General features: G+C 48.9%; 1 protein-coding gene across 3 annotated transcripts; it reads left to right on the forward strand.

Annotated features, from left to right (window-relative positions):
• Nucleotides 1-77: 77 nt before the first annotated feature.
• Nucleotides 78-12,553, forward strand: Apc (APC-like). Of its 3 annotated transcripts, none has more exons than XM_018011771.2 (4): nt 78-187; nt 3,994-8,028; nt 8,132-8,270; nt 8,330-12,553. In XM_018011771.2, the coding sequence occupies exons 2-4, from the start codon at nt 4,061-4,063 to the stop codon at nt 11,783-11,785; spliced, it is 7,563 nt and encodes a 2,520-aa protein (XP_017867260.1). In that variant the 5' UTR covers nt 78-187; nt 3,994-4,060; the 3' UTR covers nt 11,786-12,553. The 3 variants fall into 3 exon arrangements, with proteins under 3 accessions (XP_017867260.1, XP_017867251.1, XP_017867270.1); XM_018011762.2 differs by having other exon boundaries at nt 97-336; XM_018011781.2 differs by having other exon boundaries at nt 97-336; nt 8,135-8,270.
• Nucleotides 12,554-12,706: the final 153 nt, after the last annotated feature.

Raw genomic sequence — 12,706 nt, forward strand, 5'->3', positions numbered from 1 at the left:
AAATTAACATTTAGCATTTAAAATTTGGTATTTTTCATCCCCACCTACCAATGCTAATAACAGTTGGATGCAATGTTAATTTACTATCGGTATTAAAAAGTCCATCACTAGTATATCACCAATAAGAATTGGTCGTGCCACACAAAACCGCTACGCACGGACGATTGTCGTAAATCCAGATTAAAAAGTACGTCCGCTATTATTTGTTTTTATCGCGAAATGTGTAAGATTTATAAATAAATGCAATCGCTCAAAGTAAACATCTAAGATAAAGCATGAAAGGTGTCTAATCTCAACTCAGCAGCTGTTACGAGCCATTTAGAACTTTTGGTCAAGGTATGCACTAACTAAATTGTCGCTGTGTGGGAGACACAATAAAATCTTCTTTATTTGTTGTGTGTATGTGCCAAGCCAACGAAAATAATCAAACAAAAAAACCTTATAGTTATAGCCCACGCTCTTATGGCAAGTTTATTAACTAAGACCAATTAAATAATTGTCAAGTTTTTAGTTTTATTTTGGCGTTTTTCATTTCCGTGCATATTCCGTTTACAGGAAAAATCAATAAAATCCAATTGGCGCGCGTATACGTGTGTGTGTATGAGCGTGAGCAGAAACGTGTGTGAGTGCGCAAGCGGCTGCGCCGTGTGTGGGTGTATGCTTTATGCATCTGTATTGTCTTTTCAAGCTGCAGGCTCCTTTATCAAATGCATAGCCTGTGCGAGCGATGTTCTTGTTCTTAATTTTTTTTTTTTTTTTTGTTTTTCTTGCTGTTAGTGCTACAAAGTGAATGTAGCGCAGCTAATTGATAAGTTTTCATTTCTTTATGGTCATTTTTTCCCACTCTTGTTTACCATAATTAACCACTGCGTCTGCATTGTAACTGCTCGCATTTGTATGCGTATTCACATGTACATATGTATTTATTTATTATGCATGCTCTGGGGGTTTCGCTTTTGTTGCTTTTGTTTTTATTTTGTGTTTAATTGTTTTGGTCGAAAGAGCGACAGTCGCGAAATAGTTAAACCAAATACTTGCTTAGTTAAAGTATTTAGTTTCCCTTTTACTTTGCTTCCTTTTACATAATAATGATCTTTGGTTGCAAAAAGAAAAACTGGACAAGACGAAAACTAAATGAAAACAACAAAACAGAAGCGAAAGACGTTCATTAAAATAACACATACTGGCATGCGCATACACACATGCATACATATATGAATTTGCATGTGTTTGTGTACATGTATATGCCGACATTCATATTTATGGGAACGGGCGCGTACTTTTATTATGGCACGGAAAGTACTTAAGTATTGTCTTTGAGCTTGTGACATGGTAGCTCTATAAATAATTTATGTACAAGTTTGTGAATATAAGAAACAACTTTCTTAAAAAAAGAAGAAAATGGAAACTATTATAGTGTTTTTTTACGATCATTCCCTTGGTATCATAACATCCAATATTAAAATATTTGGCGATATAGTATTACATATTTCAATATATATTTTAATATATTATTTAATAATATGATTACAAGATATATGTATCTATAAACTTTTATGTATCGTATTTATTGTTAACAATATCTGTCTTGTGTCTACTTATGCACATCAACTTTTTCTTCTGTTTTGTATAACAAGTTAAAGAGAGTTGGAGAGAGTATTTAAGTTCAGGCTTGCTTGCCATAATATTATTTGTGGTATTTTTGCGCATACTTCCATCATATCTCTTTTAATGCCTGTTGTCTGCCCATCTCATTTCTCAATCTTCAATCGTATACTGCTTTGGCGATAGTTCTGCTGTTTGGATTTTCGGTATGCAAAATGTGTGCCAAGCCAAAACGTCGCTTCCTTTTGTGGTCTTCGCAGATGTAAGTGTGAGTGTATATATATTTACATACATATATGTACATACATGTGTACATCTAGCTGGTCGGTTAATGACACGCAAGACAGCGGGAGAAGCGGCGCCCGACTAGACAAGTGACGCATACGAATTCCTTGTGATACTTGCCAACAATAAGTAAAAATATACATACATACATTGTATGCATATACATACTCGTACATACACTACATTTGCTTAGGCTTGACTAATTGATGAACTGTTGATTCATTCGATATGCTAAAATGCCGGCTATGTACATATATACGTAAATATGCACACACGCACACACACACACTCACACACACACACTCACACACACAATCATTCTACATTACACACAAAGAATGTGCTCCATTTATCAGAAAGTGTTTCTTATCAGGCTGCTCCGAATTTGTATAGTTACGTATTATATTTCAAAGAGGGTCGCACATGGGTTGAGTAAGCGAATCATTTATTGACTTGCATACATATATACACATATACGTACATATATATGTATATATATATCCATATTTATACGACTGGACAGGGTTTCGCGGTGCTTATTAGAATGGTATACGTAATATACGTGTACAGTGATTGTCCACTAAAAACCACTTCCACATTTTCTAGTTAACTTTAATCAAGAAAAATTCGTCATAAATAATATATTTTGTAAAGTATATTTTAAATTGAATTATTTTATGCATATTTTATTTAATTTATTCAAAATAATTTAAAAAGAAAAGTTTATAATGTATTAAAAGCGTTCAATACATTCCGAATGACAATTGTAGCCCAATTAAATGATCTATATTGCGAATGATTACTGTTCTGCCATTCATTTCCGTCCAATTGGAAGACTACATTCTATTTTCAAATTAGTTTTTGATGAATTTGCCAATTGGAGCCTGAAGCACATACATACATATATGATATATGTTTAGGGTGCCACAATGCACAAGCTAAGCAGCTCTATCCATGAGAATACAAAATTTAACCGTGTCACACACACGCATACATACATGTGTATACTCATATACATACATACATAAGTGTGCTTACGCATATATCCAATTATACGGCGCATGCGCCGCTGCCATCAGAAATGCAGTCGCCAATTGCAAAGCGCATAACTCAACGGCAGCTCAAATGAGAAATATAACAGCAACAACAACAGCAATAACAACAACTGCAACAACAATGAAATTATGCAGCTGAAAACGCATCTGTATCTTTTTCATGCACTGGAAATTCCGCTAACTTTCTAAAAAAAAAATAAAATAAAAAATAGATGCAGCGCCAGCTAATTACGATCACAATCATGATCATAATGATTGTATTAACTTATATATTAGCACTGGGTAGCTCCTAGGTAGGGTATATTAAGCCATACCTCCATTTTGTTAATTGCATAATATATACATATGTATGTATGTACATATGTATTATCATGTTGTATATGTATGATTTTCAAAGCTTCTATGCTTGAAATATTCTTGGAGAATATTTGCATATAAAGTCCGTATTGATTAGAGAGAGTTACCGGAAAGAGAGACACATAAGAGAATAAGATAGATAAAGAGAGCGAGAGATAGAGAGAAAGAGAGAGAGAGAGAAAGAGAGAGAGAGGGAATGAGGAAAAACCAAAGGAAAGCTAGAGAGGCAATTTTACATAAAGGAAAAGAGGGATAGCAAGTGAAGGAATGCAAGAGAGAGTATGATATGTACATATATCTAAAATATTTTTCTAGCCCCCCCATAGAGTCAACTATAAACTATTTGCTCATATTAGTTTTCAAGGGTATCTCATAGCTGTTGCCTATGACAGCTCGTAGTTGAGTCGTTTATTACCTGTTATAGACCGCACACTTGAGCTTACACCTGATATTCTGGAGTCTCAATAGCTGCAGCTGCCAGCGTCTCGCTCAAGGGCCCAACTTGGCCAACCGGTGGTGGGCAGGCTATTCGTATATACATGTATATGTATGTGTGTGTGCGTATATATAGAGATAGATGTGCATATATATGTAGCTGTAGCTATAAATAGAAGAGCGACGCCTCGACGCCCAGCTGATCGGCCAACTCATCTTGAAATTTATAACCAACGCCTCTCACTCGTAATTGCAGGGCATGGCGCATTGACTCTGGCATTTGGCTTTGAATACCAAACCAGATCTAGTCGGGAGCTGTGAACATGCTGCAGCCAACGCTCGCATCAGAGCTGGAGGGGAATGGCGGTGTCCAGGATAGCATTGTGTTGGGCATGGCAGGCGTGTGCCTAGATGACACCGATATCGATGTTGATCCGGATGCGGATGTGGATGTGGATGTCGATGTCGACGTGGATGCTGTGCCCGAGCGTAAGCCACATTTCTTAGACTATGATGCTGCTGCGCCGCCCGATTATGAGGAGAACTATGGCTATAGAATTGCCGCTGGGGAGCAGTTGAAAATGGACAAGAAATTCGAGCGGGATGGCGAGATAAGCGATTACGAGCTGGCCGCCAGTGGCTATACCAAGAAGGAGTTCACCCAGGACGATAATACGCTGCACTACACCCACAGCAGCGGCGCAGCTGGCGCCAAGAAACCAGCCAAGCACTTTCTGGATGAGAATCCTATACCGCCTGATTATATGCTGGCACAGGAGCTGCGCGAGCATCGCAGCCTGGATCGAAATTTCGAGCGGCAGTCGGCGCAGCAACAACAGCAGAAGGAGCTGCTGCCAGCTCAGCGTCTGGGCTCACCCGCAGGAGTAGGAGCCGGGGCAATGGGCACAAGTGTGGGTAGTCGGGCCTCGCGTAGCAAGGAGCCCTCGTATACGCTCTCCCGCTTCCTAGATGCTGATGCGGCGCCACCGCCCTTGCCACGCCTACCCAAAGGCACCGCCTGGACGAGCACAAGCGACGTGGATGCCACGCTGGGCGCCAAGGTGGAGTGTGTCTACTCGCTGCTGTCTATGCTGGGCTCCAACGATCCTCTGGAGATGTCGAAAAAGTTTCTCGAACTGTCCGCGAATAGTCAGAGTTGTGCCACATTGCGTCGCTCCGGCTGCATGCCGCTGCTGGTGCAAATGATGCATGCGCCGGACAACGAGCAGGAGGTGCGCAAGTGCGCCAGCCTCGCGCTGCACAATGTGGTGCACAGTCACCCGGATGAAAAGGCGGGCAGGCGGGAGGCGAAGGTGTTGCGCCTGCTCGACCAAATAGTGGATTATTGCAACTTCCTGAAGACGCTGCTGCAGAGCGGCGGCGAGGCCATAGCCGATGACTCCGATCGTCATCCGCTGGCGGCCATATCGTCCCTAATGAAGGTCAGTTTCGACGAGGAGCATCGGCATGCCATGTGCGAGCTGGGCGCGCTGCAGGTGATACCCAATCTGGTGCACCTGGATCATGCCGTGCACGGACCCAAGCCGGAGGATCAGTGCTGCAATTCGCTGCGACGCTACGCGCTGATGGCGCTCACCAATCTCACGTTCGGCGATGAGAACAACAAGGCGCTGCTCTGCGGCCAGAAGCAGTTCATGGAGGCGCTGGTCGCCCAGCTGGACACGAGCGGACCCGACGATCTGCTCCAGGTGACAGCCAGTGTGCTGCGCAATCTCTCCTGGCGCGCGGACAGCAACATGAAGGCGGTGCTCAACGAGATCGGAACTGTGACGGCACTGGCCAGGGCGGCCATGCGCAACAAGAGCGAGAATACGCTGAAGGCCATCCTCTCGGCACTGTGGAACCTCTCGGCCCACTGCAGCACCAACAAGGCGGAGTTCTGTGCCGTTGAGGGCGCCCTCGCCTTCCTGGTGGGCATGCTCAGCTATGAGGGGCCCAGCAAGACCCTCAAGATCATCGAGAATGCCGGCGGCATTCTGCGCAATGTCTCCAGCCACATAGCCGTGTGTGAGCCGTATCGCCAGATCTTGCGCCAGCACAACTGCCTGGCCATCCTGCTGCAGCAGCTCAAGTCGGAGAGCTTGACTGTTGTGAGCAACTCGTGCGGCACTCTGTGGAATCTGTCCGCACGCTGTCCGGAGGATCAGAAGTTCTTATGGGATAATGGCGCGGTGCCGATGCTGCGCTCGTTGATACACTCCAAGCATGCCATGATCTCGGAGGGCAGCTCATCGGCGCTGAAGAATCTTTTGAATTTTCGGCCCGCTGTGCAGAATCAGGATCAATTGGATCCGATTGCCCGCTCCATGGGTCTCAAGCAGCTGCCCACGCTGAAGGCGCGCAAACAGAAGGCGCTGCAGCAGGAGCTGGGCGAACGGCATGCCGAGACCTGTGACAACTTGGAGAGCAACAACAGCACTAGCAATAGCAACAACAATAACAATAATAATAGCATCGGCACGAGCGTCATTTCCCATAAGGTGCGACGCCATCCGGCTCCCACACGTCTGTCGCGCTCCGCCCTGCTGACCAAGAGCGAGAGCCGTGACTCTGTCTATTCGGCGAAGTCGGACACGGCCTACGAGCATCTGATGCGCTCAGATGCGGCCAAGAGGCAGGGCAACTTTGAGCTGGAGCTGGAGCACGATGTGGAGGCCACAGAGGAACAGCCCATTGACTATTCGGCCAAGTATAGCGAAGGAGCGGCCAATAGCAGCGGCAAAGCAACAACATATCAGGAAACGGATTTGGATCAGCCCACGGACTTCAGTCTGCGCTATGCGGAGAATCAATTGGAGTCGGACATGAAGTCCGCCGTGGGCTGTGCACCGAGTGCCAAGGCATCGGGCGAGGGCCAGGAGATCCTGCTCATGCTAGATGACAGTGTCAAATGCTATCAGACCGAGGATACGCCATATGTCATATCGAATGCGGCGTCTGTCACGGACTTGCGCCAGGCGGCCAAAGCGGAAGCTGAAGCGGATGCCGCCTCATCGCCACCCGCTGAGGCGATCATCAAGCCAAGCGGCGTGGAGGAGAGCTCCTTGACGCAACCGCAGGCGCCCCTTAAGCAGCAATCTTCTAAGCTGTCCTCGGCTCTGGCTTCTGGCTCCTACACGCCCGAGAAACCCATCAATTACTGTGAGGAAGGCACTCCCGGCTATTTCAGTCGCTACGATTCGCTTAGCAGTCTGGATGAGCCTGGCAAATCGGCTCCAAAGGCAGACGGCAAGTCGGTCAAACTGGAGGAGCAGCAGCAAACAGAGCAGCCAGAGGTGCAGCCGCAGGAGGAGCCAACACCAGCCAAAACCAATTCGGCGCTCGAGACGCCGCTGATGTTTTCTCGACGCAGCTCCATGGACTCCCTGGACGTGGATGTGGCCAATTGCGATGACAAGAGCTCGGTGGTCAGCGACTTTAGTCGCCTAGCCAGCGGTGTCATCTCGCCCTCAGAGCTGCCCGACTCGCCCACACAGAGCATGCCGCAGTCGCCAAGGCGAACCAGCGTAGCAGGCGCCAGCGTTGCCCTGCCTCCTGGCAGTGGTCGACGCCAGCAGCCGTTGCGCAGCGTCTTCGAGGATGATCTGAGCAAATTCAATGTGGAGAACACGCCCGCGCAGTTCTCCGGCGCCACCAGCCTGAGCAACTTGAGCATCGTAGACGATGACAAGCCCATGGGCGAGGACAACGATGTCGACAAGGAGGATGAGCTGCTGCTGGCCAGCTGCATCAACATGGGCATGCAGCGTCCTGCTACTGCAAGCGCAGCGGCAGCTGCAGGCAGTGCAACGGGAACTGGAACGGCAGCTGCAGCAGCCTCTGCAGAGGAGACGACACGCAGCTACTGCACCGAGGACACGCCCGCTCTGCTCTCCAAGGTGGGCAGCAACACCAATCTCTCGGCCATATCCATGAACTCGACAGCTGAAACACAGCCACAGCGCTGCTCCCTCAATCTCTCCGACGACGTCTCCTCCAATGCGTCCGATAGTGGCGGCGGCGCTGGAGCCGCTGCCATGCTCCAGCAGTGCATTCGCGACGGCATGCAGAAGCCCAGTCCGATGCCAGCGGCGCCTCTTAACGAGGATCCCATTGCAATGTTGCGCCGCGGTGGCAACATGCTCCCCACCTATTTGCCCGTCAGCGATGAGATGAGCAAATATCTGGTGGAGGACAGTCCCTGCAATTTCTCGGTTGTGTCCGGTTTGTCCAATCTAACCGTGGGCTCCAGTCTGGTCGGACCTGCGGTGCAGCTGCAGGAAACAACTGGGTAAGTGTGGGTGAAGTATGACTGAAATGCTCAGGATCAGAGTTGCTCAGATGCCCATGAGGTGATGTCAAATGACTAACAAATGTGAATATATCCTGTTCAGCAGTGTCGATGCATCTGCCGTGAAGTCAGAGAGCCAGGAGCCAGCCCAGGAGCAAGTCAATCGACCGGCGCAGTGGCAGGACGATTCGTTGAGCTCTTTGTCCATTGACTCCGAGGATGACACCAATTTGCTGAGTCAGGTGAGCGCAATGGAATATCATATTAAATATGTGCGCTAATCCGATTTGTTTTCAAGCAGGCTATTGCCGCCGGCTGCAATAGACCCAAGTCGAATCTGGGCTTCAGCGGCACGAGCGCAACGAGCAGCAAACGCTCCAGCTCGCTGTGCTCGTCGTCTCAGCCCATAGCCATCAATGCGGCCACCTCGGCGTGCTCCTTGAATTCGGCAATGAGTGCGCGCAAGACGGTGCAACAGGAATCCTACAGCTCGGTGGACTCCAGCGACTCGAATGACAATCAGTCCAAGTCGCTATTCGAGCTGTGCATTTTGAATGGCATGTACAAATCCAAGGAGCCGAGCAGATCGCAGCAGCTACAGTTACAGCAGCAGCAGCAGCAGCAATCAGCGGCACACTCAAATCCCAATCTGAAGCAATTTGATTCGCTGCCCGTGCAATTGCCAGTGCAGTCGAAGCGGCAGCGTCATCATCACCACCATCATCATCAGCATCAGCGGGAGCGAGAGCGCGAGCGCAAGGATGAGAAATTGCTGCTGGAGTGCATCAATACGGGCATCTCGAAGAAAATAAATGCCGTGCCAAAAAACGGGCAGGCTACGTCTGCAGCTGCATTGGAACCGTGTCACCCAATGGCGGCTACTACATCAGCAAGTGTCCACAGCACAGCAGCAGCAGCAGCTCCAGACGTAGAGCAGAAATCGCACGCACCATCAACCCGTCACAACAGCCAACCGGCCAGCCAGCAGAGCCATCAGTCACCCAGGCACGGCATCGACATCGACACAGACGCAGCAAAAAGTCCAGCTCCAAGTCCAGAGATCGTGAACACGATCGATCACGCGATCGTTACTGGGTCTAAAATAGTCCTGGGGGATAACGATGCGGATCGTTCCAGCGATGAGTCGAATCAGTCGTTGATACTGGACACCACAGTGCGGCTGGACGAGATCCCGGATGACAGCCGGCCACGAACGGCGGACAAGCACAAGGATCCCGATCTAATGCTCAAATCTGTGGAGCGTCTCACATTGGAGTTTGTGACATCCGCGGAGCAATTGCGCACGGGCAATCACAATCACAGTCAGAGTCAGAGCCATAGTCACAGTCACAGTCAGGGCAACACCTGGAACGAGCACACCTGTCCCAATGATGTGTCCTTCCCGAGCATTAGCCAAACTGCGCCTGTGTTGGGTGCACTCAGCTTGGATGATGCTGATGTGGATGATATGGATGCGGATGCTACAGAGGCGCAGGATTTGCATGATTTTGCCGAAATCACGCCCACCAATGAGACGCAACTGCTGTGCTCATTGGGTGTGGTTAACGGTGATGCCAACTTCCAGCAGCCCAACTCCCTGGATAGTCACACTCTGAGCGACACGCTCACCGAGCAGCCCGAGCAGAGTCAGCAGAGTCTGTCGTCCGGCCTCAACTTTCAGCTGGGCGGGCAGGTGCAGAGCGCTGCGGCGCGCAGCTGCGAGCAGCAACAGAGGCTGCTGCTATTCAACGGCACAAGCGCCTCCATGATGACCAACTCCACAATGATTGCGTACGAGGCGCGAGCTCTGGCCGACAATCTGCAGCAGCTGCAGGCGTCCGATCCCGATAGCAATGAGCACAACGATGACAGCACCCAGTTGACATTCAGCATCAATGGCAGCCTGGATCTGGACAATGTGCGTCCACCATCGGGCATGGAGTCGCTGAACTCTGCCTGCAATACGCAGCCGAGCTCGTTGCGCCTGGCCCTGCCAACCAAATCGCCAAGATTTGGACGCAAGGCCTTTCCAGCCGGTCTGGTGGCCAGACGTGCGCTTGGCCAGTTGGCGGGCAGTGCCGAGAGCGTGAACTCCAGCTGCAACCTACTGGACAACATAAAGCCGCCGTCACTCATGGACGAGCTGCTCGATTCGATGATCAGCGTGGACAGCATCCAGTCGGAGGTGGCGGACGTTGAGCAGGAGTGCAGCATGGCAACCACCATATCGGTATCCAATTACGAGACGGCCGCTGGTGACGACCAGACACTGACTGTGCTCCAGAGCTGCTGTGACTTCGATGACGAGGAGGACGCCACCATGAACGATGAATTTAGCTCCGCGGAGTCAACTCCCAAGCAGGGCTCGACACCTTCGCCGAATCGTCGCACTCTCACGCCTAAGCAGAAGCGTCGTCTGGCCAAAGATCGTTACAAGACCTACACCATCACGGGCAACGCCATGGACATTGTGGAGCCCAATGAAACGCTGCAGATTGAGATTGTGGAGGCTGTGCCTGCTGCAGTGGCCCCAGCGACGCCATCGCCCCGTGCCAATGGACGACGACGTGGCAGTGCCGAACGCTACAAGACGCAGGTCATTGAGTGCCCGCTCCACCTTCTGCAGGATGATTGCCCCAGTGATCAGCTGTCCTCCATGCGCGCCATGATGCAGCAGTTCACCTACATCACAGACATTGACATTGGAAACTCCAGCGAAGCACCCGAGCCGCACGCTCCGGCTGATGATCCGCCCAGCTGTGACGGCGATCAGAACTCCGAGACGGAATCGTGTCACGGACGCGGCCAGTCGCCGCCAGTGGCCAAAGAGCTCACGCTGAAGCGTACGACTCCGCCGCCACAGCCGCCTGTCCTGGAGCCTGCAGCTGCTGTCAAGGTGGTGCGGGGACGCAAGAAGCCTGCCTACATCTCGCCCTACAGCATGCAGAGTCAGCGTAATAGCAATGCAGCCGCTGCTGCTGCCAAGGCCAAGACGAAGACGCTATCGCCAACCATAGCTAAGCGCAATGCACTGCCTAGCACGCGGCTGCCGGCCAAGAAGAAGGCAACTCCGCCACCGGCAGCCACGCGTCTGGAGCGGCAGGGCACCTTCGTCAAGGATGAGCCCACTAATGTTAATGGACAGGTGCCTGTCGTGGAGCCAGTAAGTCCCACGCAACGCGCATCCAAGCTGCCCACAAAGCGGCCAACAACAGCAGCAGCAGCAACAACAAAGACCTTAGCGAAGGCAGCCTCACCCAAACGGATCATAGCCAAAGCAGCGCCTCGCGTGCTGCCGCCACAACAGAAACCGCAACAACGTGCCAATACCAATATACGCCTGGCCAGTGCCAAGGCAGCGGCTGCCTCCCGCGTGGCCGCCCAAGCGAATCGAATATCCAGCACGACTCCGCCCTCACGAAGCAATTCGAATTTGAATGGTGGCAGTGCTGCCGTGGCAGCTGCGTCGGCGGCGGCCGTCAAAATTAACCAGGCGCAGAGTCGCATTGCCAATATCTGGAAGCGGGTGGATGAGGCAAAAACCAAGACGACAAAAACCAAGCAAATATCCAATCTGAGGACGCAACAAACGAAGTCTTCCAATACGCTGAACGGCAATGCGTCGCGGCCCACGCTCTTGCGCAGCTCCACGTTCGACAATACGCCGCCGGATGCAGCGGCAGTCGGTAGTCAAGCATCTGGAGCAACTGCAGCAGCTGCCCGCTCCCGGCTGCCCATTGGAGGAGTGCGCAAATAGAAACGAACGCACAAAGCGAATCCCGTCTTGCATTTTCATATGGAAACAGAATCAAAGAAAGTTTATTATATATAGAACTATATATGTCTTACATACCTATAGAGTATATATATTTATATATACATATATATATTTATAACTATATATATCCTATGCTAGATTTGTTAGGCCTAGAAACAACCTAATCCAATTCACAGTCAGAAACGAAGAGCGTCTTGAATTCGGCTCCAAGTTCGTGTGTAGCCAAATGTATTGCATAATAATATTAATCTAGATATTTTCTCGGGCCTTCTCAAGTGTGTACAACCATATACCCCATATAACTACTTACTAAAGATATATATCAATATATGTCATACGACATTTCAAGTTGTAACCAAGGTAATTTAAAGCGGTTATATAAGGTTTATATGTATGTTACGACTTGTTAATTAAAACGCTCTGCAAATTATAATCAAAGATACGAAAAAACAATTTTATATACACTTAGCGTATTTAGCCGTCGGCTTCCTTTCTGCAAACCAAATATTACTTTGAGAATGATTAATTTAACATATTGATAGTCACTGCTTTTATATTTTAAACATAATTTTAAAGTCTTTAGTCGGATTAAGCGTATTTGCATTCGGATTTGGACGAATTCGTATTGAACCCGAGAACTTGGCGATTTGTAGTTAGCTTTGATTTAAGCCCATTTACAATTCTTATTAAACATATATATACACATATATATTAATAAAAACGAAATGCTTTTCGACAAAACAAAAATTATTATGTTTGCAATTCGGCATAAACGTATTGGGGAAGAGGTCTACATAAAGGGTATATTGGTCATGTTATCCTACTCTCTGGCAACTTTGATACCCTGTAATATGGTGAAAGCAATCAACGACAAATATTCTACCGATTCAGACAATAAGC

This window comes from Drosophila arizonae, chromosome 2, assembly GCF_054131065.1.
Source record: "Drosophila arizonae isolate 15081-1271.41 chromosome 2, UAZ_ARI_1.0, whole genome shotgun sequence".
NCBI classification, from domain to species: Eukaryota; Metazoa; Arthropoda; class Insecta; order Diptera; family Drosophilidae; genus Drosophila; species Drosophila arizonae.

Coding starts and splice junctions, on each gene's coding strand:
- Apc (XM_018011771.2), top strand. CDS start 4,061: ATGCTGCAGCCAACGCTCGCATCAGAGCTGGAGGGGAATGGCGGTGTC. Junction 8,029..8,131: donor CAGCTGCAGGAAACAACTGG/GTAAGTGTGGGT, acceptor TATCCTGTTCAG/CAGTGTCGATGCATCTGCCG. Junction 8,271..8,329: donor ACACCAATTTGCTGAGTCAG/GTGAGCGCAATG, acceptor GTTTTCAAGCAG/GCTATTGCCGCCGGCTGCAA.